This window comes from Eremomyces bilateralis, assembly GCF_010015585.1.
Source record: "Eremomyces bilateralis CBS 781.70 unplaced genomic scaffold P152scaffold_7, whole genome shotgun sequence".
Taxonomy (NCBI): Eukaryota; Fungi; Ascomycota; class Dothideomycetes; order Eremomycetales; family Eremomycetaceae; genus Eremomyces; species Eremomyces bilateralis.
In genome coordinates, this window is record NW_022985073.1 from 554,196 (window position 1) to 577,866 (window position 23,671).

Genomic DNA, 23,671 nt, shown 5'->3' on the forward strand with positions numbered 1-23,671 from the left:
AAGGAGGGGAGGGCGGTGGCGAGGGGGTTGTCGAGGTGAGTGATGGGGCGGAGAGGGTCGCGGGTGAGGGAGGCGTATTCGTTGGGTTTGGGTTGGCGGGGGAAGGGGGCGAGGGCGTCGGCGGTGGTATCGGCGTCCTCCATGGGTTGGTCGTTAGGTTTCGAGTCGGAACCCTCGGCGGAGGTGGGGGGTGTGGGGAGGATGCGGTTGAAGAGGGAGACAAATTCCGGGTCGTCTAGGGCGGCGGATTCGAGGGGCGGGGTTATGGGACGCCAGGTATCGTCGACATAGCCCTCGTTCCAGACCTGGTGCCGCTGTTTGTGCTCGTTGACGAAGGTGCGGATGCTGTCGGCGCGCTTGGCTTTCTGGTCCTCGTACATGATCACGTCGGATTCCATAGGGCGAACCGCAGCGGGCAATGACGGCTGCTGACCTGCTACACGAGCTCGTTGGACCCCTGCTTCGGGTCGAGGAGCTTCTTTTCGTTTGGGCTGGGGCGGAGGCTGGAAATGGTGAGTGTCTCGTTCCCTTCGCGGTCGTGCAGTTACTTACCTGATTGATGAGCAATTCCATGTCCCCCTCCTTGATTCCCAAACTCCGTTTCGCCTCGAGCAGCGCTCTCCGTTGCCGGAAAATGAGCTCGTCCTGTGCCAACTGATCCGCCTTGGCTCGCTGAAACTGCACGACGAGGTGGCAGAGATATCGCGACGTTTCGTACTGCCGCCGAAACGTGAACAGCCTCTCCGTCGCCTGCGCATCCCGTCCACGGGTTTTCCGCACCTGCCGCACCTCTCGTCGTCGGAAACACACGTAAGGATCTCCGTCGTCCGTATCGGCATTCCGCTCGAATTTTAGGGACGACATGAGACTATGGTTCTCGCGGTCCCTCCGCCTATCCTTCCAATGCGGATAGATATCCGCGGCGAACGGACGCGATGCGTCGTCCACAGTGTCATCGAACCCGCCTTCCAGCTCGTCGAGACTGAGGATCGGTGTGTTTGGATCGACGGACGCGAACGGTTGCCGGATTTCCGAGACCCGCTCGAACGCGCTCATGACCACCTCGAACTGATCTTCGGTGCATTGCTCCTCTTGGGGCTTCTTGGCATTCAGTTCCCGCAAGAAGGCCTCATCCTCCTCATCCATGCAATAGGGGCTGCCCACGCAGTCCTCCACCGTGGACGAGAAGCGAATGTACGTCGCTGGCTGGCGGAAGTGCCGCGGATACAGAGCCTCATATTGGAGGCTGCTCGCTACTGCCTCCGGAGTGGGGATGTAGATGTGAGCCGCTGTCCCACCCGCCTGTGCCGCGGATATGACTGCCTGAAGATGATGTTCCTGCCCGATCGTTAGTCATCGTCATGTAATATCACGTGACGGTGTGGCTTGGGATCACGAGAATTGCGTCACGTGACGCAACCCAAACCCGCATCGACAACCAGCGACCCAAACAGCGTGTAAAATTCTCGAAAATGACGGGATCGTAGTGAAGGTGAGTTCCAAATACCGGAAACGATGAGAAATCAATAAATTCGGATGGTGGTGGTGAGGGCAGCGGTGCAGTAAAAAAACTTCACGGGTTGACTCACCGTTTCCTCACCCTTCTCGACGCCAGTCTCGATGCGCGGGATATGTCTGGCGGCATCATCATCTAGCGACTGGTCGACGTCGCTCTCTCGTAAAATCGGCAGACTCTGCTTAACGGACAGCTTGCGCTGCCGAAAGCGCTGAGCCGTGACCATGTTTAATTTTTTTATGTCCCGTAGGATTTATTCTGGTGATGAGCGATCATCAAAACCTAGTGACGCGACTGTGTCACGATGGGGGCGGGCGAGGTGCCAGATGGCCGAAGTGGCAGGCGGTGCGGGGTGGGTGTTCCGTGGGTGGGTGAGCCTGGGATGGGCGGTGTGGGTGGGTTTGGGTGGTCGAAGTGCCGGGGGTTGCCAGGGAATTGAACGTCGGTCGCAAGATTGGAACGGCGTAGCAACAGGAACCAACGAGCGACGATGCGATTGTATAGAAATTTCTCACTGCGCAAAACACCGGCCCAGGTGGCATAAAATGAATGAAATTCCGGTCAGAGATAGAGAATGATGAGGGCTATCTCGCCAAGTGAAAATCGAGAGTTTTGAGATGGATTTGCGAGTGGGACTGGATGGAATGAGTGGTGGAAGAGAGGATGCGAGATACGTTGGTTGGGGTGGTGAGAGGGAGGGTTGGTGGGTGAGTGCACTGTTGTGGTGGTGAGGGGGAAATCGCGATGGGTGATGGCAAAAGGGAGGAAGGAGCACAAGCTGGAAGTGAAAGCTGAGTGAGCGGAAATCAGGGGGGTTGTTTGTTGCATTCACTTCGCAATTGACAATTCACATTTCATGCAATCATCTTTTACACTAGTGGAGGAGCCATACCCAATTGGGCATAATGCGTGTCACCAGCAACGAGAATCAGTAACTTTGCAGGGGTTATGTTTGTTAGTCAGCTAACAAAAAGTGAACTTGGCCCGTGTGCTTATCAGCCACAGATCACCATGCGGCTCATGTTGGGTGCCTAACTGAGTGGGCTAGTGGCCTTGTATCCTTGTTGCCCAGTGATACGAAAAAGGGGCATAATGATGTCGGCTTCAGAAGTCCTAAGGTCAATTATCTAAGTCAGATATCCTGCATGGCTGCATCTTCAGTGCCTGACATATACGAGAGAAATTCTTCCTGCAGCCTACTATGTTCGCCTGCTGTGGCACCCACACTTCGGATAGGGCTGCCTGGGGAATAATTGTTTAACGGGGACCAATGCTACTGGATCATTGCACACCTCACATCGTCCCTTGATTCCTTTCCCTATTGACATTCAGCATGATAGATCTTGAACTCACGATATGCTTCTGATCCCTGGTTCACACCGCCCGTGATACATTAACCAATGTCCAATGACATCAGTCCGTCGGCATAACTCTAGCAAATCATCACGTGGACACCCAATCAAACCCCTGTCCCACCTCTCGACGTCACCTCAACCTTTTGACAATAAACCTCCTGGCCTCCTTGAGTCCCGACCTCCCACCACTCCCGACCCACCCCTCATTCCCCAGGCCATCAGATGTAACCCCTCCCTACAATGGCCCTCCGCCCCTTCCCCCTCCCCATCCGCATCGGTACTGACATCTGCCACATCCCCCGCATTGCCTACCTCCTCACTCCTCACTCCTCCCCTTCCTCCCTCCGCTCCCACCGCCTCACCCGCTTCGTCACCCGCCTCCTCCACCCCATCGAAGCCGCGCATTTCTGGAACCGATACCGCCGCGCTGTCGAGGAGGTGCCGGACCCGGGAGACAGGGACGCTGGCGCGAGGGCGTGGACGTCGCGGTTTTTAGCCGGGAGGTACGTTCCCTGGATCCTTGGCTAGCAGGTGGCTGCACATCCGCTGATATCTCCCTTCTTCATGAAATAGATGGGCCGCGAAAGAAGCCGCGATCAAAGCTCTCGGCTACCGGCCGCCGCACGCGTTTCATCAGATCGTACTGTATTCGGCGCCGACGGCAGCCGATGGGACGTCGGTGGCGCCGCGGCTGATCGTGCTGGATGAGGTGAATTTCACGCGAAAGGGGAACGCGGGGTGGGAGGATCGGAAGGATGCGCTGGGGGGGATGGAGGGCCAGGAAGGGTTGGTGTCGATTAGTCATGATGGGGAGTATGCGACGGCGGTGGTGGTGATGCCGGTGGTGGTGGAGGGGGCGGGATGAGATGGAGAGCGGAAGGACGGGGTATGGAAACTGTCTATCGGTTGGTTTAGAGCCTCTGACGATGGATCGACGTGGTGGGAGGAGAGAAAGTGCTGTAGGCTGGGGAATATTATCGCTGGGTTCGAAAGCGCGGAAGACGGTCGCTGGTTTGTGGGAATCGGCAGATCTGATTGTGTGATGAAGACGGATATCGCATCACGGTCTTCGCAAATTGCGGCTCTCTGTCCAGTTGAAAGGACTTGACGGAACCTCAATGCGATCGAGGAACAAGTGTGGTGCCTGTGATGGTCGGAAATTAGTTAGGATGCGCCTCTGGAAACTGCGGCATATCTGTTTCAATCCGGACATTTTGGGCGCTACGGAAGCCGAGGGTTTGGAAGGGATTTCAGGCGACGGCTGTGAGAGCAGAGGAAGTGAAGCCCATAGCTGCCATATGGGCTCATCGGAGGAGATTCGCACACACAACGCACTACTTACCCGCCGTGCGACGATCGCTGCTCGATGCGTGCAGATTCAACGACCTAGAATCGCCGGGTGCCAGACGGCGATATCAGATCAACGTCGCAAACGTTGGAAGACATCACCAAGTCAAGATGCAGCAAATCATGGTTGACCATTAGTTGGTCAGGAATTCTTCATTGCTAAGGACCCAACAGATCCCATGATCCCATATAGTTCAGTCTATCGTATCGATTTTCTCATAAATTCCGCGCCGCCGAATTCAACGCCCATCCCAGGTATTCCCAGCAATCCTCCATCGCAAGCATTCCTTTTGCGGAAGAGGTGATGCCGTGCGTCGCGGCGGATTAGAAGAAGCGGCGGAGGGGTTTGGCCGACGGGGGTTTGGCGGCCGCCTTCTTCACCGTCATGCCCGCGTCTTTCTCCTTCTCCGCCTTCTTCTCCACCGTGCCCGCGTCCTTCATGACGATCTTCCCGTTCCGCTCCGCCGCCTCCATCTTGGACCAGTCCTCCGACTCGGTGGTGCCCGCGTCCTTGAGATCCCAGAGGCGCTGGTACACCCCCGCGTCCCAGCCAGTGCAGACCAAGTACTCCCACCAGAGCCGAAGGGCCGGGGTCTCGTCAGCGTCGGTCTACAATGAGAAGTTAGTAGAAATCACCGAAGCACGAACGAGGTAGACATACCGCCTCGAAAGCAAGGAGCATCTTCTCCACCGTGGTGGTGAACACCTCCATCTCGGCCTCCTCCTTCCAGCTACGCACACGACGAGCGAAGTTGAAGAGCTCATGCTTTGCCTTCGCCCAGTACCGCTCCTTCTCCGCTTCTATGTCAACCTCGGAGAGCACCGTGCCGCCCGGCGTCACCGTCTTCCCTGCCGGCAGCCGCCCGTTGTAGCGCATCTCCGGACAGAAATGCTTCATCATCTCCGCCTTGAGCCACGCGGCGCGGTGCGGGTCTGCTAGCTTCTGCGCCCAGTACATCTTGACGTGGTCGGGGACGCGCTCGCATTGGGTGTCGTAGCCTAGGCGGTCGGAGTTGCGGGGCTGGTTGTACTGCCCGAAGTAATGGAGGTCGTCGCTCTGCTTGATGAACAGCGCGACGTTGTCGTACGGGTTGTCGACGATGTAGATGTCCGTATTGAAGAACGCAGAGAGCTTGGCGCCGTGGGTGCCGGGATTCTTGGGGAGGTACGGCTCCACCTTCGCGTCGAACACGTAATAGAAGCGGGTGGGGATGATGCCGCTCCTGTATTGAGAAACTGGTTAGTCGAAGCTCAGAATTCTGTGGGAGGGATTGTAGGAGGAAGAACCTACGCATCGCAGAGGTACATCCCAGGGCTGACCTCCTTGCCCCGGAGCATCAGGTGGATGAACTTCTCGCTGAAGCTCTCGTTACGGAACGGGATGTCCGCGATGAGGTCCCGGTCGACGTTGGTAAGGCGGCGGATGTACGCCGGCTTCCAGTCGGGTTCGATCACCAGGCTCATGGCACCGATGTCCTCCACGGACTGACGAACGCTGCCGTGGGTCCCATCATCCGAACGAGGCGCCCCGTTAGCGACGAACACGGCCGAGCTGCCCTGGATGCTGTCCATCTCGCTCCCGGGTTGCTGATCCTTGGCCGCGGCCTTCTCCTCTTCACGTTCGGGGGCGGCTTCAGCGGCCCTAGTCCAGGTCAGTATGTACTCCAGCTTCTCCGCGCTCAAGAGCGTTAAAGGCGAGATGGTGGGTAGAGGAAAATAGTAGAAGTAGTAGTCTATTTTCTACGCGATTGGAGGGTCTGGAATATGCGGTGGAATAGAGGAAGGAAGTAGAGGAGTAAATAAACTCACAAGCTCAGGTGGGAATTATAAACGCCTTTGACTCCATTTACCATCTTGACGGGTCCATTTGCTTGCCCATTCATGGGTCCATTCGTGTTGATGATAGCGGGGGTCTTGATCAGACCCGCTTCTGATTTATCAGCCTTGACGACGACATACCCATTCGTCATGTGATCCGCCTGAACGGTCGCGGTGTTCACCTTCTCAAGCCTGGCCTTGACATCTTCGAGATCACTTCGCATGCTAGTGATGCCCTTGGAGAGCGTGGTGTGCATCTGTTCGACCTGAAGCTTGAGGCCTCTGACCTCTTGCTCGATCACCATGGGACTGCTCTGCAAGTTGCGCTTTGACTTGACGTCTTCAAGGTCGTTTCGCACACTATCAATGCCCTTGGTGAGCTTGGTATGCAGCTGCTCAGACTGAAGCTTGAGCCATTTCACTTCCTGCTCGACCGCCATGGGGCTGCTGGGCGAGTTGCCCTTCGCCTTGTAGTCGACGACCTCATCTCGCAAGCCGGCGATGCTCTTGGTGAGCTTGGCTTGCATCTGCTCAACTTGGAGCTTGAGCCACTTGACTTCTTGCTCCATCGTCATAGGGGTTTTGACAGAGTTGCGTGCCCCAGGTATGGCCTTGGGATGGAGTGGGGCTGGAGGGCTCCACTCGATCATTGACGATGGAGCGAAGACGGGATCCGACGCGTCAAGGGCCTGGGCATCGGTGCAGGTCTCCACCTTCACCTTGGAGTTGGCGGGGTTATGCATGGAGTCTTTCAATGTCTTTGAGTTCTTCGACATGATTAATATGCCAAATCTTTCAACACCACGGCAAGTAACTGACAGCTCAAGTCAGACGTTGATGCAATGTTACTAAGTGCTGTTAGGATCACCTACATGTTGAAGCCGGTAAGGTTGAGTTCTGAGCTGGGGGAGTTGATAGATGGTGAGGTTTCAGTGAAGCAAATATCACTGACGTCGATAACACTGGTGTCAATATCACTGGTGCTCGAAGAAAGCCCTGAGATTGAGACCAGTGTCATGGTTATATTAAGTTAATAGCTCTAGGTTAGGATCGCTTACCACTGGAATGTGACTGTGATGTTACTGGCTCGACGATACTATCCTGACAGTGCTGCTATGCCGACGACGATATCTCTGGCTCTTGACGATGACTGGATTCGAATCAGAGATGATAAGAGATAAGGTTAAGCGTTGAGACTGATCTCTCACCGAAGAAGGGTGACGGTGATGGTACCCACTGCTCGAAGTTGGATGTCAGACGACGATGATATCACTGTCTCATGAAGCCGAGACTCAAGATCAGTCAACCAATGAAGTTTGTTCAGAACCAACCAAGTCTGACGATGATTATCAATAAGGGTAGGATGTTGAAGAAGAGTGAAATAGTGAGAGGGATGTTTGTAAAGAGAAGAGAGAGTATGTGCTGCTCGAGAAGATAAACAGAAGGCTTCGAGGGAACACTAGGCGGACTGGCGCTAACGCCTTTCGGATATACGATTGAATTCGGATTCACATGAACTAGCGCTCAAGGCGGGGTTCGGAGGTGTTATACAGGTGCGAGAGGATTGACATCGAGGGGGGCTTGGGTTCAGTCGGTGGATTGAACAGGGAAAGGGTCTCGAAGCCTGCGTCAGCTGATATATTGATTGTGGACGCTCAAAACCTATTGGGATACGAGCGCAATACTGGAGAGGTCACAAAGATGCATATACTGGTTGAGAATTCGATAATATAAGTGAGCGCTTGAGGAAAAGCATCGGGGGGATTTCGGCTATATCGGGGATATAGGGGTTTCGTGCGCTGGGGGGAAGGGGGGAGCGAAAGCTGAGGAGCGTCGCCCGGGGCTCGAATGATATATGAGGAGCGTCGCACGGGGACAGCGCACAAACAATTAGCAAAGGCAGAATATAACCGATTAAAATCAAACCAGAGCGCTATGGGCACATGGTGTCTTTTCTTCATAACCAGCAAAGGGTATCTCAACGCCGGGCAGGCCGGCCACAATGAATTCTTAGGAAGCGTCGGGCTTCTCGTCGGGCTTTGTATCGGAATCAGGGTCCTTGTCTAGGTCCTTCTTGTCCTCTGCCTTTGCTTCGGAGGGCTCTTTCACCGCCTTCTCCTCCTCCTTCTTCTCCGCCTGCTTGTCTTCCTTCGCTAGCTCGGTCGTCCGCTCGGAAGATTCTGCTGGGTCCGGAGAAACGGTGACAATGAGCTCACCATGTTCGATTGCTTCTGTTTCCTCGAAGGACTGTTCCTGTGCTTCGTCCACCTGCTTCTCCTCCCGTTTCTCTTCCTCAACTGTCAACTCGGGCTGCTCTTCAGGCTGCTCTTCAAGCTTCTCTTCGGGCTTCTCTTCGGGCTTCTCTTCGGGCTTCTCTTCGGGCTTCTCTTCGGGCTTCTCTTCGGACTTCTCTTCGGGCTTCTCTTCGGGCTTCTCTTCGGGCTTCTCTTCCGGATTCCCTTCGGGATTCTCTTCCGGCTTTGAAGTTTCCTCTGCACTCTGTTTCTCCGACACACCATCTGATTGGAATGGATCTTCATCCGATGATGGAGGTGTCAGGACCGCTGATTCAAGGGTCGCATCAAGAAGCGAGACCGAAGACGCGGCGGACTGCGGCTGTGGTTGCTCGAGACCTTCGGATGAAGCGGGTTCCTCCTCTTCTTCCGTCTCCTCAATCGTGGACACAACGACGTTGCCCGATGACGGAGACGCACGGTGGTGGCGCTTCGTCGTGTTGACGCCCCCATTCACCGAAAGCGATTCGTTCTTCTCGGTCGATGGTTCAGGAGGCGGACGTTCCGTCGATTCTCTTCGCAACAAGGTCGGCGCGACGGTCCGTGAAGCCACCGGGGTGATCATCTCCATCCCCTCCGCTTCCGGAGGAACGGTGTAGTTCTCCTCCTGAATCAGTCCGTAATGATCGCACACGGTCTTGAACAGGATGTACAGGCCCGTCTTGCCCTCCACCTTCCAGAACATGTCCCGATGTTGGAACCAGGCGTGCGCGAATATCCGATATACGCGGCGGAACACGTTCGTCAGCTGGCGTTGCTGGTTCCCCGGGTTCGACTCCGTCCCGAGCGCGAGGCGGCTGGGGAAGTTCTTCGGGGAGGTCAAGACGTTCGCGGCCCAATCGAGGGTATGGCAGCAATAGTCGATGGCACAGCACGGCTTCGGCGGATCGTGGACCGCGCAAAGATACTGCCATTCGGAGGCACGCATTTCAGGGCATGTTTGAGATGAGCAGGGGGGTTCGTCCGCGAACAGGGCGGTGAGGATCAGGTTGACTTTCTGGCATAGGAACCGGCATAGCTCGTACAGCCAGATATACCGGTCGACACCCTCCGGCGGCTCTGCTAATCGCCTGGCGGTAGCCTTATCAATGGCGATGGTAGTATCGCCGCCTTCAGGATGCGTGAGGGAGTAGTAGAGGGCCTTCAAATGCTCGGTGAGCTGGAATGCCGAGTCAATCTGGGCATATTAGCATTTATCCAACCAAGTAAACCAGACACGTCGAACTTACATCTGTCAGTTCCACCACCGGCGGACCTTCCGCCATATCGGATGCTTTGGTGCCCGGCCGGACGCGCCGCGATGCCGCTTTGTCGAAGTTCTGCAACTCGCCCATACCGCCGTGCGTTTCAGGTAATCCTGACGTCGGTGACTTTGGACCTAGTTGATCTTCGGCCATGGGAGGGGGGCTAGGGAGACGAGGGGAGCTGGATGGTGAAAGTGGTTGCGCTGCGGCCATGGTCGCGGTGCGGTCGAAGGTCAAGGTCTAGCGGACGTAACACAACAGAGCGGAGCGGACACAGGGGGAAGTCAATGCTTCTACAGCGGCAATTCGCCAACGTATGCGTCAAGCGCCGGAGTTCAAGCTCTGGGAACCAATACGATGTAATACTCTTTGTTCCTATGGACTTTTGAGCAGCTGGAGCGTTGAAGTTGGGTTAAGCAGGTGCGACTCAGCAGGGATCGCGTTTAGCGTTGGAGTTCCAGCTGTGGCGTATATATAACATCAACTGTGGCGGCGATGTCCGTCTTCGTCATGAGTACCGAGTCGGCTTTCGGAGTAAACTAACAAGAATTCCTACTGATATTCGTCTATAAGAACTCCTCGGACGATTTATTTGCAATTCAACCAGGGATTCCACATAAGTTTATACAGGTCTCATGAAGTTGCATGCATCATGAATTTAGACGCTGACGATGACGATGTTCCCCAACTCCTGGCCTCCAACCCCAAGGATGAGGTCGAGCAAGCTCTGGATGGCCAGATTGAAGATTTGAATCTGGTTAAAGTCCCGATCACAATTGTTACTGGTACGATACAGATCCATATGTCTCGTCGGTTCTTTAAGTTCCGGTCATATTGCCCTCCAAGCAGAATTGCTCGATTCTATATCCACTCGATCACGGAACAAGGACATATAAAACGATTCGCATGTATCCGGACTGACAAGAGCAAGGATACCTGGGGTCCGGAAAGACTACCCTTCTCAACTACATCCTTAACGAGCGCCACGGCAAGAAAATCGCCGTCATCCTAAACGGCATGCACCCCGTTCCTCCCCTCCAACACCCCTACTAACCTCCTCCAGAATTCGGCGACTGTGCGTAAACTTCTACTAACCTAACCTCTCTCCTTTCAACTAACCATCCGCACCCCCAGCCGCGGACATCGAAAAATCCCTCACCGTCTCCCACTCCGGCCAGCAGGTCGAAGAATGGCTCGAACTCTCCAACGGCTGCCTCTGCTGCAGCGTCAAAGACACCGGCGTCAACGCCATCGAGGCCCTCATGGCGCGCCGCGGCGCCTTTGACTACATCCTCCTCGAAACCACGGGGCTCGCGGACCCGGGCAACATCGCGCCGCTGTTCTGGGTCGACGAGGGGCTGGGAAGCAGTATTTACTTGGACGGCATCGTGACGTTGGTGGATGCGAAGAATCTGGTGAGGGAGTTGGACCATTCGGTGGGGGAGGAGTGTGTGGAGGGCGGGCACGGGGCGGTGATGACCACGGCGCATCTGCAGATCAGCCACGCGGACTCGATTATTGTGAATAAGGCGGATTTGGTGAGCGCGGAGGAATTAGCGGCGGTAACGGCGCGGGTACGGGCGATCAACAGCGTGGCTCGGGTGGAGGTGACGAGCCATAGTCGCGTGCCGGTGTTGGAGGGGTGGTTGTTGGATCTGCATGCATATGATCGCGTGGATGGGGAGGGGTTGGAGTTCGCGGAGAAGGGCCATAGTCATTTGGATCCGGTGGGTTTTGCGTTTCTCTCTCCTACTCTCTCTACTACTACTACACGTAACTATAAGGAGCGGAAACTGACCTAGACAGACCATCTCAACGATCATGATCCCCGTGCCACCGGTCGCGGAAACGCACCTCGACGCACTGGACCGATGGCTGCGCTCCGTGCTCTGGGAATCGGAACTGCCAGTACCGGATGGGACGATGCCACCGTCATTCGAGGTGCATCGGCTGAAAGGCCTGCTCGCGCTCACCGACGGCTCCCGGAAAGTCATCCAGGGCGTCCGCGAGGTGTTCGAGATCCTCGACGGCGGCGGGCCCGCAGAGTCGGGAGCGGATGGCTCGGGGGGAGCGGCAGAGGGGAAACTCGTGCTTATCGGGCGAGGGTTGGAGAAGGGGTTGTTCACGACGAGCTTACATCACGCGCTACAATGACGTCGCATCTGATACGTAGACACGCACCGCAACCGAATCATGAGGATCTTGGTATTAGCCTTCCCGTTTCTCAACTACAGGTGGGAAAATAAAGAAGAGATATAAACGCTAGTCCATAGTGGTACAGAAACCAACAAATCCTTCGCACCTGTCACCCGTCATCAATATCAAAAAAAACAGGCGGTTGCAAACAATAACACCAAGGTTTCTTCTTTTGGCGGCGTCAGCTTCGCCCTCCCCATCACGCGCTAATAAGAACCGAAAAGTTAAAATGGCGAAACAGGAGCTCTTGCAAGGAGAGAAAGAGTTATGAGGCGGACCCAGGGCGTGACGAAGTGGCGTGCATATACGTGAGTCGCGTGTCGAAAGACCCGGAATCCAGGATTTTAGGAGGGGGCGTTCTCCAACATCTCACCCGCGCGGAGCGGAGTTATCAGGACGAACTGGAGTAGGCCTGCTTGATGTCCTTCTCGTATTTCGTGACGATGGGCTTGCGCTGTAGTTTTAGCGCAGAGGTGATCAGGCCCTAGATGTCGAGATCGCCGGTCAGCATATCGTCGTTTCAATCGCAAAGGAGAAAGAGTGCGCGATGGAATCAAAGGGAGGTAGGGGAAGGGAAATAAAACTCACATTCTGCGGCGTCCACTCCTCATCCGCCAACACCACCCCCTCGATCAACTCGATCCCCCGCAACCCCCCTTTCCTTCCCACGTCGAGCAGCTCCTTCAGCACGGCGGAGATGAGCTTCTTGTCGTGCACAAGATCCTCCAGATGCTCGCCCGCGATGCCCAGGCTCCCCGCGAGCTCCTTGAGCGCCTTCTCGACGGGGACGATGATCGCGATGGGCTTGTGCTTGTCGGCGGCGGCGTACACGCAGATGTTGAAGACGACGGGGGAGGCGCGGTAGATGGATTCGAGCTGGTGAAATATACGTTAGGATCGAGGTGCATTTGAGTCGGACGCCCGGGGGGAATCATACCTTCTCCAGCGCGATATACTCCCCATTCAGCGTCTTCACCAGGTTCTTCTTCCGATCGATGATCTTCAGCTCCCCACGGTCCGAGAACTCCCCGATGTCCCCCGTCCGGAACCAGCCGTCCGCGGTGAACTCGGTGCGGTTCTCCTCCTCCAGATCCAAGTACCCCGACGAGACGGGGGCCCCGCGGATCAGGATCTCGCCTTGGGGCGGGGTGCTGGCGGTAGAGTAGCCGGCGTCGGGGAAGTCGATGAGCTTGATCTCGACGGAGGCGGGGATCTCGCCGAGGGCTTCGGTCGTCCAGGAGAAGGGGTCCATGAGGGCGCCCATGCTAAAAACACGTTAGTTTCCCAGAATCCCAAAGTTTGGTGGAGTGGGAACGTACCCAGTGGTCTCCGTCAGCCCGTAGCCGAGGATCATCGGCGTCACGGCCATGGAGATGAATCTCTGCGTGTCCCTCGCCACCGGCCCACCGCCATTCAGCGCGATTCGTAACCTCCCTCCGGTCGCCTCCCGCACTTTACTAAACACCACCGCATCCAGCACCGCGGTCCCCGGCAACCCCTTCGACGTCAGGAACGACTTCGCCGCCATGGCGCCCCAGAACAAGTTCTTCGTTATGGCGCTCCCAGCGTTCACCTTCCCGATGATGCCTTTCTTGACGGATTCCCAGACGGCGGGAACGCCGACGAGGATAGTAGGGCGGGCCTCGCGGATGTCGCCGGCGCAGTTGCGCATGTTGACGTCGGAGAGGGTGCGCTGGTTGCCGTACGCCATGGTGCCGCCCCAGAAGAGCACGGCGTTCTCGAACACGAATTCGAGGATGTGCGCGAGGGGGAGGTAGGTGAGGAGGACGTCGCCGGGGCCGAGGTAGGGGCCGACGATGACGTCGACACCGGCGACTGGGATGGTTAGCTTGGATGAGGATTGGGAAGGCGAGGGACTCACTTGCGGCGACGACGCTGCTGTGCTTCACTAACACGCCCTTCGGTGGTCCGGTCGATCCGGAGGTGTACATCACGCAGCATAAATCTTCGGGCTTCGGAGGGATGGGATCGATGGGGTTGTCTTCGCCCAATTTCCGCAGCTCCTCCCAGCTATGGACGGTGATGTGGGGGAACGCGGCCTTGAGGTTGTCGATGTCCTCCCGCTTGACCTCCACAGCGGTGTCGTAGATGACGTGGGTGAGCGAGGTGGCGTCCTTGAGCGGCATGTGGAGTTGGGGGAGGAGAGCCGGGTCACAGTAGATGGCTTTCGCGCTGGTTTGCAGGAGGGAGTGGCGGACGCCTTCGGGACCGAGGGTGTCGTATGCGGTGACGATGGGCATGGATTGCGACAATGCACCTAGAGGATTAGCGACCTCTCGTATTGGAGGAATTCCAGCTTACCATGAGCGGTCATGAGCCAGTGCGAGCTACAAATGATATTAGTTGACACGCCATGAAACCCTGAGAAGAAACGTCATACCTAGTTGCGGCAAAAAACTCCAACTTATCCCCCGCCTCCAACCCCAACTTCCTCAAACCAGCCCCCATCTGCAACGCGATGGTCTCAAACTCCACGAAGCTCACATAGCTATACGGGCTGACCTCGAAGAACGACCAGGTCTTCTCCACCTCGGTCTCCTCGCCGTCCACAATCTTCTTCACCTTCTTGATTTCCTTGTGCTCCTTGATGAGCTTTCGGGTGCCGGCGGCCTTCGCGTTGCCGAACTTCGAGGACGCGTACTTGAGCAGCTCGTACATGGTGGAGACGTCATCGGTGGGGCAGGTTTTGAGGCCGTCTTTGGCACGGATGTGGCGGCGGGGGAGAGTCTCACCGTCGATGGGTTCGGCACCGGGGACTTCGACGGTGACGGGGCCGGTTTTGTAGCTCCGGGGGAGGGGGGCCATGGTTTTGAGGTTGGGAGACATGGTGGCGGTGTGGGGGGGTAGAGGAATATGGAGGAGCAATGAATGGATAGTGGATTCAGAGAATGAGAGGAGAAAGAGTTAGAGAATGGGAATGGAATGAGGATAAGGATGAAGATGAAGATTGAGGATGTACTGCAACTGTACGGTACGGATGAAGCTAGAGCCTCCCGGTTTGGCGGTTGGCGTCTGAAGGCAGAGAGGCGCAACTGACCAGGAAAAGCAAAAGAACAGCCAGAACTGAGCAAGAATGAATGAGAATGGGATCCCAGAGATCTGATGAGTGAGGTCTTGATAGTTGGGGCCAGAGAGGGAAGAGAGTCGAGAGAGCGAGATGGTTGAGCCGAATGGGGAGAAGCAGCAGCAGTGGAGCAGTCAGTGGCCCGTGGAGGTCGCAGTTGCTGAGCTGTGCGTCACTCTGGGGAACCGATTTGCCAGACGCTAAGAGAATCTCGTCTCTAATGCAGAGTAATTCTCCAATTCCTCTCCAATCTCCTCTGCTTGCTTACGGTTATTAAGTATTAAACTGAGTATCCCCGGTCTGCTAGCTCAGCTTGTCGTCCCAGAACGTCCCTTGCCTCAGGAAATGCCTAGGCTATGGCCGGGATTTTAATTTTTACCGCGACGGATGGCCGGGAGAGTTGGGGAGATGATCGGGGTCCACTACACCCTTTCGGTAACTCAGTAATCTCAGTCACTATGAGCCGAATCTCGTCTGGTCGTCGTTTCAGGTCTCTTCATCCGATGTGGGTGAATCCAAAGGGAAGTTACGCTATGGATGGAACCACGAACAAGAATTAACAAACAGTTTGAACCACCAGACGTCACACAACCGGTATAGGCTTCAGCTTGTACTTATATCCCACCATCCCATCCCAATTCCCATCCCCCAATCCCTCAGAGAGGCAGAAACCCTCCCAGAAACGGCATCGGTAGCTCTAGACGCTCCGTCTCCCACCTCCAGGCAACCTCGTGTCCCAGCTCCCAGGCCATCTCCAAACGTCCGTCATCCAGATGCCCCCCGCTCCCAGCCACGCACGCTGGTTGGTACTTGGTCATCCGCAGCATCAGCGCGGCGTTTGGTGCTGGTCTTGGGGGCCTTGGGGAGTTTCGTAACTTCCGTGCGTTTTTGGGGGTTGGCGCCGCCAAGATGCACGGCATTGCGGCGATGGTGCGTTCCGCTTGGTCGCGAGCGTTGGTGGTCTTGGGTATATGACCAACAGTATTAAGGAGGGGGTGGCCGGCATTATGGCCAACGTGGTTCCGGTACCTGGAGGCTTAGGGATTACGACGGATGCTTATAGGCCGAGTGGGAGACCTTTGATAGGAGTGTCGGATGCCGTTCTGGGGAAGGTGGAAATGATGATTCACTTATGATCTCGTCGTTGATGCGAGACATTCACAAATCAACAACGCTGGAGTTCTCTCTCCGGTCTCTGCAAGCCACGCCTCCATGTCCCGCGCAAAGTCGCCATACATTCCAAGTCCCAAGTCCCAAGAGACATTCACGTACCGCGACCAAACCATATGACCTGGTGACCATGGCTTCCTCTAGCTCCGTTCCTCGTCTCCGCACTCTAACAGCTCCTTCGAACGGAGCCGGACCCAGAATCACGAACGCACATCTTCACTTGATGCGTCTTCTCAGGATATCCACTCCGTTTCAGTTTTCAGTTGTCACCCATGACGAAACCATACGCTTAGCAAATGCCCTTACTGGGTACTTCAGCAGGGGAGATCATAGTCTCAATGATGATGCGGGGTGAGCTTGCGTATGCGTAGTGTGCAGGACGCACCAATTCAGAGTCCATAATTAGCTTTGGGGCGATGACCGAGTCAGCGTGAAGACTGGAGACTGAAGAATCGCAAGCTTCCCCGCCCCAACAGGCAACAACGCTCCCTACACGAAAAGCGCTGCAGTCCTGCAGGCGTGGCTGCACCGCATCAGATCGTCGAAGCTAGCTAATGGAGGAATCACCGCCATCGGACCGCCTCTCCGACCTTGGTGACGAAGTGGTCGATATTGACGACGGTACGCACCTCACCATCCATCCCACCCAACACCTATCGCTCCTACAACCACAATCCCCTCCCAATTCCGCTCACCTTCGCTTACCCCCTTCTAGAATGCTACTCCCTCTTTTCCCACCCCCTCCCCTCCCAGAATCTTGGCATCCTCGACCCCGACGCCCCCGAGCTGCACCTGGACGTCGCGGGCCGCGCGTGCTCGATCCGCCAGTCGCCAGGTCTCCTCCGCTCGAATCGCGGCGGCGGTACCACGGGCGCGGGTGAGATCCTCCTCTCCTCCCCATCCATCTCCTCCCACCCATCTCCTCCCATCCATCTCCCCGACGGTAGTTCGCGCATGTAGGAGATTCAGGTATCAGATATCAGAGTGAACCGCGCTGACGTGGGTCCGTGCTACAGTCCTATGGAAAGTCTCCCCCCCCCTGGCCACCTGGCTCGCCTCTCCCACGAACCCCCTCTTCCGCCTCGACATCCTTAATTCCCACTCCCACGTCGTTGAGCTCGGCGCCGGCGTCGCTGGCATCGTCGCGCTGGCGCTCGCGCCGCGCGTGTGTCGGTATGTCGCGACAGATCAGGACTACGTGCTGCGGACGCTAAGGGGAAATATCGCGGAGAATGGGACTATGATGGGGGGGGCAGGGAAGGGGAAAGGGGGGAGGAAGCGGGTGGGCGGAGAGATTGAGACGATGGTGTTGGATTGGGAGGTGGATGAGGTGGAGGGGATTGCGCGGGCGTTAAGGGGGCATGTGAACGCGCATGATGGGGGGGAGCATATCGATCTGGTGATCGCGTGCGACTGCGTGTATAACGAGGCGCTGATCGAGCCGTTCGTGGCGACGTGTGCGGATCTGTGTCGGCTGGCGGAGCGGGAGGGGGAGGGAAATGGGGAGGGACGGCGGCGGACGGTGGTGCTCGTTGCGCAGCAGTTGCGGTCGGCGGAGGTATTTGAGGGGTGGTTAGGGCGGTTTGCGGAGGAGTTTCGGGTGTGGCGGGTGCGGGATGCGGAGGTGGGGGAGGGGTTGAGAGGGGGGGAGGGGTTTGTGGTGCATGTTGGGGTATTGAGGTAGGGAGGAGGTTCGGTTACTGTGGTGGATAGTTGGGGTTGCTGTCTGCTGTCTGCGTCGACTGCGAAGGTGAGTGTCTCGTCATAGGACTGTGGCTAGCGATATTCCCAAGGGTTCCGACACCGATGGAGGGTTCGGATGAACGACGACCATATGAAACCAGGCATAAGGAAATGAATCCAAGAAACGCAGCAACATCAAATCCTTAGAACCGGTAGGTACCATACTTAACTAAAGACCTGGCAACTGCTTTCCTGAATGATCCATACCGATATACCCCAACTCTCGAAATAATGGTGACATCTACGGTACCCTTACGCGGTAGTGCAAGAACCAAAGCGAGGATGAATTCATTGATAGATGATTCGGATCGGAAAGGCGGGGAACCAGTCAGACATCGGATATCGGATATCGGAAGATGGTGCATGTTTTCTGGCATGCTTTCTTGCATGCGTAGGTTGGATACAAGTGACAGGGAGGGTGTTGTCGATACATGGTGGAGATGGAGAGGAGAGGGAAACGAGAGGAGTTATTGACGCTGGATGATTTTCACTCACACCCCCATGATTCATTATCGCCTCTCCCTCTCGTCTCCTTTCTCCCCCTCTCCTTTCTCTCCCTCACCGTCACACCAACTAACAACTAGACACGGAGGCAAGTCTAATCCCATTCCGGTTTAGCGCCCTTGGAAGAGCCTCGAAAGTCGAAACACCCACTCTGCCGCCTTGCCGCCTTGCCGCCTTGTTGCCTTGCCGCCTTCGATTCCATCTCTGCACCTCTGTGATTGGCTGAGATGATTGGAACCTCGCTGGCTCGTTGGGTCTTTTGGCTCCCTGGGCGAATTTGGCCGCCATTTTGGACGGTGCATCCGACTATGGTGGCTTCTCGGGGCTTTGGCGTCTCCTGTTGGCTCTCTTCGTCGCCCAGCTCCTCTCCTACTCGTCTCCCTCCTACTGTCCAGTGTCCACTACTACACTGGTCTCCCTCCCTCTCAGGCATCTCTACTCTTTACTCTCTAGTCTCTACTCTCTAGTCTCTACACACCAAAACGCCTTCTGAACATCTTCAATCCTCTCCTTCCCATTCCATTTTTACCCTCCAACTCCCTCCACTCCCACCGTTCTCAACTCTTTCATCCATCAGAAGGATCGCATCCTTTCTCTGAATCCATCTAGGCCTTTTTCTCCCCCTCAGCTGCTCCCGCTGCTCCCAGAAGGCCAATCTTGCCAATCCTCCACTTCCCCTCAACCATCGCCTCCTCACTACCGCCTCCTCTTCCTCCACCAATCCTCCAAATCGACGCGAGATATTCCAGTGCTTCATCGAGGACCCATCCGACGCGGCTTCTGATGCGTGAAATACCCTGTCCTGGGAAGTTGGATCCGTCGTACACCTTATCAGCTCCTCGCCACATCACCGCGTCCTTGCAGAACCCTCTTCCAACGGCTCCATCCCATCACACACCTGCCACGGGGCATTCAGAGCCATTTGGAGGCCAGTCTTCCATTGACCGGGTCGTTAGCAGGCGTCACGGTCAAGATTGCGCCGTGTCTTAGGGCCATCTCGTCGACCGGCTCTTTGCGCCCGACATGAGAATCCCACCGACGCCCTCCTAAACCGCGAAAACTCCCCATCACCACAACACCTGAGATCATCCCGACTCAGAGCGTATTATGACCGACATCTCATCATTGATGCCGCATGCTGACTCCCAGCTGAACTCGATTCCCCCCTTCGCGTCCGCGTCCGCTTCCGCCCCTTCCGACCCTCCTTCACACCCCGACACCAATGGTCAATTCCCTCAGGTCGACGGCGTGGCCGAAGGCGAGGAATCCTCCATCATCAAGTGCTTCTGCGGCTACCTGGACGACGATGGCAATACCGTGCTGTGCGAGGTATGCAACACGTGGCAACACATCGAGTGCTACTACCCCAACGTCGACGTTCCCGAGGAGCACTTCTGCCTCGACTGCTCCTCGAGTCCCCAGGCCGTCGACGTGAAGGCCGCCACCGAGCGCCAGCGCCGCCTCCGCGAGCTGCAGAGCGTCGAGGAGCGGAAGGCCCGTCGCGCGCCCGGGAAGACCCAGAAGAAGCGCGCCAACGTCAAGGAGTCGGGGCCGCCGTACATCAACGGATGGACGCACGAGGGAAGGGAACGCGCGAGTGGAAGCCCGAAGGAGGAACCGCCGTTAAAACGACCGAAGACGAGCCATCGCGCGTCCGGATCGGTCAGCTCGTTGAACCAGACGCGAAAACGAGCCGGCTCCGGGTTGCCGGCGAAGCAGAGTCCGACCGTCTCGCCGCCGACCCTCAACGGATATTCCGGCGATTACTTTTCACCCGAATTCATGCAGTTACATCGTCAGCAGGCGGCGTTCTCGCCCATCGAATCGAACTCATACACCGGCTTGAACATTCCCGATAGTCTACATAACTGGTTGAAGGATCCGGACGCACTAGGCGACGCGACGCACGGGAAGACGCCGGCGGCAATCTTCCAGCGGATCGACACGCCGTTCGAGGAGTTGGAGAAGCAGGCACCGAGCATCACAAAACATAGCGTGGAAGAAAAATCCATCACGGTGCAAGATCAGCATCCGATTCTGCAATGGTTAGCCATCGACTCCGCCGTCCCTCCGAACGCATACGTTGGCGAGTTAAAAGGCCGCATCGGACTGCAAGACGAATATTTCAACGATCCGTCGAACCGATGGGACGTCCTCCACCACCCCGAGCCGTTCGTGTTCTTCCCCCCTCACCTTCCGATTTACATCGATGCCCGAACTGAAGGCAGCCAGCTTCGGTATGTGCGCCGCAGCTGTCAACCGAACCTTCGCATGCAGATCATCATCGCGGACGACACAAACTACCATTTCTGCTTCGTGTCGAAATGCGAGATCAACGCCGGCGACGAGTTAACGGTGGCATGGGACCTCGACGAAAAGACGCGCCAAATCCTCCATCATTCTGTCTCGAACGGCAACGCCCGAAAAGAAGGCATCCACGGTGCCGACGACGCATACATCTCCCACTGGGCGACGGGCGTTCTGGTGAACTTCGGCGGCTGTGCCTGCACGCGCCCCCAAGGGGTCTGCTGGCTGGAGCGGTTCGACCGTCGGAACAACCAGCACTGGAAAGACGCGTCGACGACGCTGAAGCCGAAGGGGAAGAAGGGGAAAAAGGGCGCTAACCAGGCGTCCCCGCTCAGCACAGGGCATGCGACGAACAGCCGTGCCGGCAGTGAAGCGATCCGCGACGAGCCAGACGAGGAGAACGGCGACGGACGCTCGGCCACGGGCTCTTCGAAGAGCAAACCGGCGAGCCGCGACATCACGCCGATGATGCATGTCGACGGGATGAAAAACGAGCTCTCGGGCCGCGACCGGAAGAAGCTGCAGGACGTGGAAAAGCTGTTCAAGCAGCAGGAATATGAGGAGCAGCACGGCCGCAAGAAGAAGCGCAACAGCGGCGGCTCGGCGCTCAACACGCCCACCGTCGCCACGTCAAGTAGTCGCTCCGACGTCAGCGATCCCCGCCGCCGCGGCTCCTCCGTCAAGAAGCAATTCCCTGACTTCGCCCACCCGTCCCCCACCGCCTCCACCGCGCGATCGCCTTCCCACCTCCCCAACGGCGTCGCGCACGCCCCCTCCCCGCTCCACCCCGCCCGACTCAAGCATCCCCGCGCCGAGTACACCAGCATGTCGACGCAGACGGACCCCGACGCCAGCGTGTGGATCCCCTCCCCCGTGCGCGCCACGCCCAAGGGACCGATCCTCTCCCGCAAGCGGCGCCTGCTCGAGCGCGCGCGCCGCGACCGCATCTGTCGTCTGGAGGCTAGCGAAAGTCAAAGTCAAAGTCCGCACATCCCATCAACGGCGTCATCGCCGACGCAGATTAAAGCCGAGCCCGCCGCGACCAAAGATGCCGAGTCCGACACGGCGATGCCGCCGCCGCGGGTGCTGTCCGAGCCTGATCCCGCGTCGACGAGCGTGCCGGAGATCGAGATGCCGGACGTCGACGACACCAACGGGGACGGGGATGGGGAAAATGTAATACCACCCCCCACCGAATCCGAACCCGCACCACGCGATCCGCCCCCGTTACCTACCGCCGCGATCGTGACCACGAAGTCCGAATCGCCACATCCCCTCGCGCCACCCTGGCCATCCGACAAAGCGCCTGCCCCCTCCTCCGACCAAACGGCCCCTCCCCCATCCGAATTCTCCCCCGTCATCTCCCCGCGGACCGCCCTCCCTCCCCTCCCCACAATCGCCACCACCATATCCCCCGCGCCACCGCATCCACTACCGACGCCCTCCCCGAGCATCCTCCCTACGCTCTCCACCACCACCACCAACTCCACCACCAGCAATTCCACGACCCAAACCCCCTCCAACGCCAACTCCACCTCCAACCATCTCACCGACTCCCCATACACCCTCCCTCCCCTCCCCCCACTCCTCTCCCCCTCCCTCACCCACGCCCTCGGCCCCTCCCCGCTCAAGAAGAAAATGAGCCTGTCCGACTACACGAATCGGAAGAAGAAGGCGGCGGGGGCGGGGGCGGGGAAACCGAGTCGATGGTCGGAGGGGGATGGGAAGGAGGAAGGGAAGGAGGGGGATAGAAAGGAGGAGGAGGAGGGGAAGGAGGGGGAGAGAAGGGGGGAGGTGGATAGTCCGATGATGGATGCGGTGACGGAGGAGGGGGATTCGACATCGACGACCCGGGAGGCGAAAGTGGAGGAGGAGGAAGGGGATGCGATGGCGGTGGATTGAACCCCGGAATTTCCTTGAAAAGTCCCCACCCGAAGGAAGCATGGATGGATGGACCGACGAACGGATCCATCCAATGACGAATCATGTACTACCCTCCTCGTTTTGCTCGAATCACTGGTTGGCTGGCTTAGTAGCGCCACCGTCCGCAGTCAGTCCTCACAGAGACTATGTTCTACATCTGTTGTTTTGTTCGGTTTTCTTTTAGAAGGGGACGGGACTTTTGGGGATGTATGAAATAGCGCATATGTTACCTTGATACTTACCTTGACACTTGCTGTGCCGTGCCTTACCGTGCCTTACCATGCCTTGATGGGACGCGTATCTCCCATCCCTATCGTCTTGATTTCTATGTCCATGACCCGTGCTGCTCGCTTCCTGCGCGTCGATCCTTCGTTTCGCGTCGGGGGATGCCATCCCTATGGCGCGACGGAGCCACGTCATCGTCCCTTCGATCGCGTCACTTCGGAGACAACGGTGCGGTGAGGTTCGCCGTGAGTCACCAGGCTGCTAGACTTGGGGGTGGGGGGGATTGCTCGCCGCGTCGTTAGATGGACTGACGCGGGGTGGGGATGGAGGATGGATGAAATCGGAGGGATTATCAACGTGAGCGTGCGGTGTGGGAGAAGCGGATGTGATGCCTCATGGTCGGTGGTAGGATGGTGAGTGAGGAGAACAGACTGTGGACCATGGGATGGGATGGCCTCCATGCCGGGTAGTAGCGGTTCGTCTTGACTCTTGAGGTAATTTAAGTACCCCGGCAACGGGGGATGATCGATATAAATACGAATATGGACATGATGACGTCCGAGGGAGAGATCGGCCATATTCCTTCGGAGTCCTTGCGTGGTGGTGTCCACTTGTGCGCCTGCTACTATAGGAACCTGAAACCTGAAACCGTGACGAATCAGCAAATGATCTACTGTCGGCTGTCGCACGATGAATCGGTAACTGATCGACGAGAGGTTCAGTTATCAGCTAGGTATCAGTTACTAGTTCTCGCCGTCCGAAACATCCGTACCAAAACGTAGGGAACCGGATTGTTCTCCAATTTCCCGAACAAGAAGGTGGTCACGTGAATGCCGATCTATTTACCAAGTTCTTCACCACCGATCGAATGATATAACTCCGTTTATTGTCATCATTCCAATCCCTTTCCCTTCCTATGAAACCCTACTCGCCATTCCGGCTCT

General features: G+C 57.0%; 10 protein-coding genes across 10 annotated transcripts; 5 read left to right on the forward strand and 5 right to left on the reverse strand.

The window, feature by feature from the left end:
- Positions 1–161: 161 nt before the first annotated feature.
- On the reverse strand, positions 162–1,742 carry P152DRAFT_395394 (uncharacterized protein; the record flags this gene model as incomplete). The annotated part of the gene is made up of 3 exons (XM_033676301.1): positions 162–478; positions 549–1,338; positions 1,590–1,742. Coding segments are annotated over 3 exons (1,260 nt in total), but the record flags the coding sequence as incomplete, so codon positions are not given.
- A 1,198-nt stretch (positions 1,743–2,940) lies between these two features.
- Positions 2,941–3,863, forward strand: P152DRAFT_313674 (uncharacterized protein). Its single transcript, XM_033675167.1, has 2 exons — positions 2,941–3,374; positions 3,445–3,863. The coding sequence occupies exons 1-2, from the start codon at positions 3,112–3,114 to the stop codon at positions 3,734–3,736; spliced, it is 555 nt and encodes a 184-aa protein (XP_033534933.1). The 5' UTR covers positions 2,941–3,111; the 3' UTR covers positions 3,737–3,863.
- An 865-nt stretch (positions 3,864–4,728) lies between these two features.
- Positions 4,729–6,078, reverse strand: P152DRAFT_415167 (uncharacterized protein; the record flags this gene model as incomplete). Its single annotated transcript, XM_033677044.1, has 3 exons — positions 5,510–6,078; positions 4,880–5,441; positions 4,729–4,827 (listed from the first exon to the last, which is right to left on the reverse strand). Coding segments are annotated over exons 1-3 (942 nt in total), but the record flags the coding sequence as incomplete, so codon positions are not given.
- P152DRAFT_313678 (uncharacterized protein) lies at positions 5,769–6,849 on the reverse strand. The gene has a single exon (XM_033675168.1). It carries the CDS (start codon positions 6,810–6,812, stop codon positions 6,024–6,026), a length of 789 nt encoding a protein of 262 aa, XP_033534935.1. The 5' UTR covers positions 6,813–6,849; the 3' UTR covers positions 5,769–6,023.
- Positions 6,850–7,772: 923 nt separating this feature from the next.
- P152DRAFT_434258 (Mob1/phocein) lies at positions 7,773–9,969 on the reverse strand. The gene is made up of 2 exons (XM_033677483.1): positions 9,560–9,969; positions 7,773–9,507 (listed from the first exon to the last, which is right to left on the reverse strand). The coding sequence occupies exons 1-2, from the start codon at positions 9,785–9,787 to the stop codon at positions 8,047–8,049; spliced, it is 1,689 nt and encodes a 562-aa protein (XP_033534936.1). The 5' UTR covers positions 9,788–9,969; the 3' UTR covers positions 7,773–8,046.
- A 141-nt stretch (positions 9,970–10,110) lies between these two features.
- On the forward strand, positions 10,111–11,728 carry P152DRAFT_513557 (cobW-domain-containing protein; the record flags this gene model as incomplete). The annotated part of the gene is made up of 5 exons (XM_033682805.1): positions 10,111–10,359; positions 10,506–10,589; positions 10,638–10,649; positions 10,709–11,301; positions 11,381–11,728. The coding sequence occupies exons 1-5, from the start codon at positions 10,227–10,229 to the stop codon at positions 11,726–11,728; spliced, it is 1,170 nt and encodes a 389-aa protein (XP_033534937.1). The 5' UTR covers positions 10,111–10,226.
- Positions 11,729–11,768: 40 nt separating this feature from the next.
- Positions 11,769–15,064, reverse strand: P152DRAFT_313844 (long-chain-fatty-acid-CoA ligase-like protein). The gene is made up of 7 exons (XM_033675171.1): positions 14,172–15,064; positions 14,093–14,118; positions 13,653–14,048; positions 13,090–13,606; positions 12,708–13,035; positions 12,359–12,646; positions 11,769–12,254 (listed from the first exon to the last, which is right to left on the reverse strand). The coding sequence occupies exons 1-7, from the start codon at positions 14,615–14,617 to the stop codon at positions 12,162–12,164; spliced, it is 2,094 nt and encodes a 697-aa protein (XP_033534938.1). The 5' UTR covers positions 14,618–15,064; the 3' UTR covers positions 11,769–12,161.
- An 817-nt stretch (positions 15,065–15,881) lies between these two features.
- P152DRAFT_313720 (uncharacterized protein) lies at positions 15,882–16,562 on the forward strand. Its single transcript, XM_033675169.1, has one exon. The coding sequence runs from the start codon at positions 15,988–15,990 to the stop codon at positions 16,378–16,380; it is 393 nt and encodes a 130-aa protein (XP_033534939.1). The 5' UTR covers positions 15,882–15,987; the 3' UTR covers positions 16,381–16,562.
- On the forward strand, positions 16,481–17,810 carry P152DRAFT_313876 (uncharacterized protein). Its single transcript, XM_033675172.1, has 3 exons — positions 16,481–16,646; positions 16,741–16,902; positions 17,042–17,810. Exons 1-3 carry the CDS (start codon positions 16,580–16,582, stop codon positions 17,707–17,709), a joined length of 897 nt encoding a protein of 298 aa, XP_033534940.1. The 5' UTR covers positions 16,481–16,579; the 3' UTR covers positions 17,710–17,810.
- Positions 17,811–19,042: 1,232 nt separating this feature from the next.
- On the forward strand, positions 19,043–22,700 carry P152DRAFT_313783 (uncharacterized protein). The gene has a single exon (XM_033675170.1). It carries the CDS (start codon positions 19,380–19,382, stop codon positions 22,479–22,481), a length of 3,102 nt encoding a protein of 1,033 aa, XP_033534941.1. The 5' UTR covers positions 19,043–19,379; the 3' UTR covers positions 22,482–22,700.
- Positions 22,701–23,671: the final 971 nt, after the last annotated feature.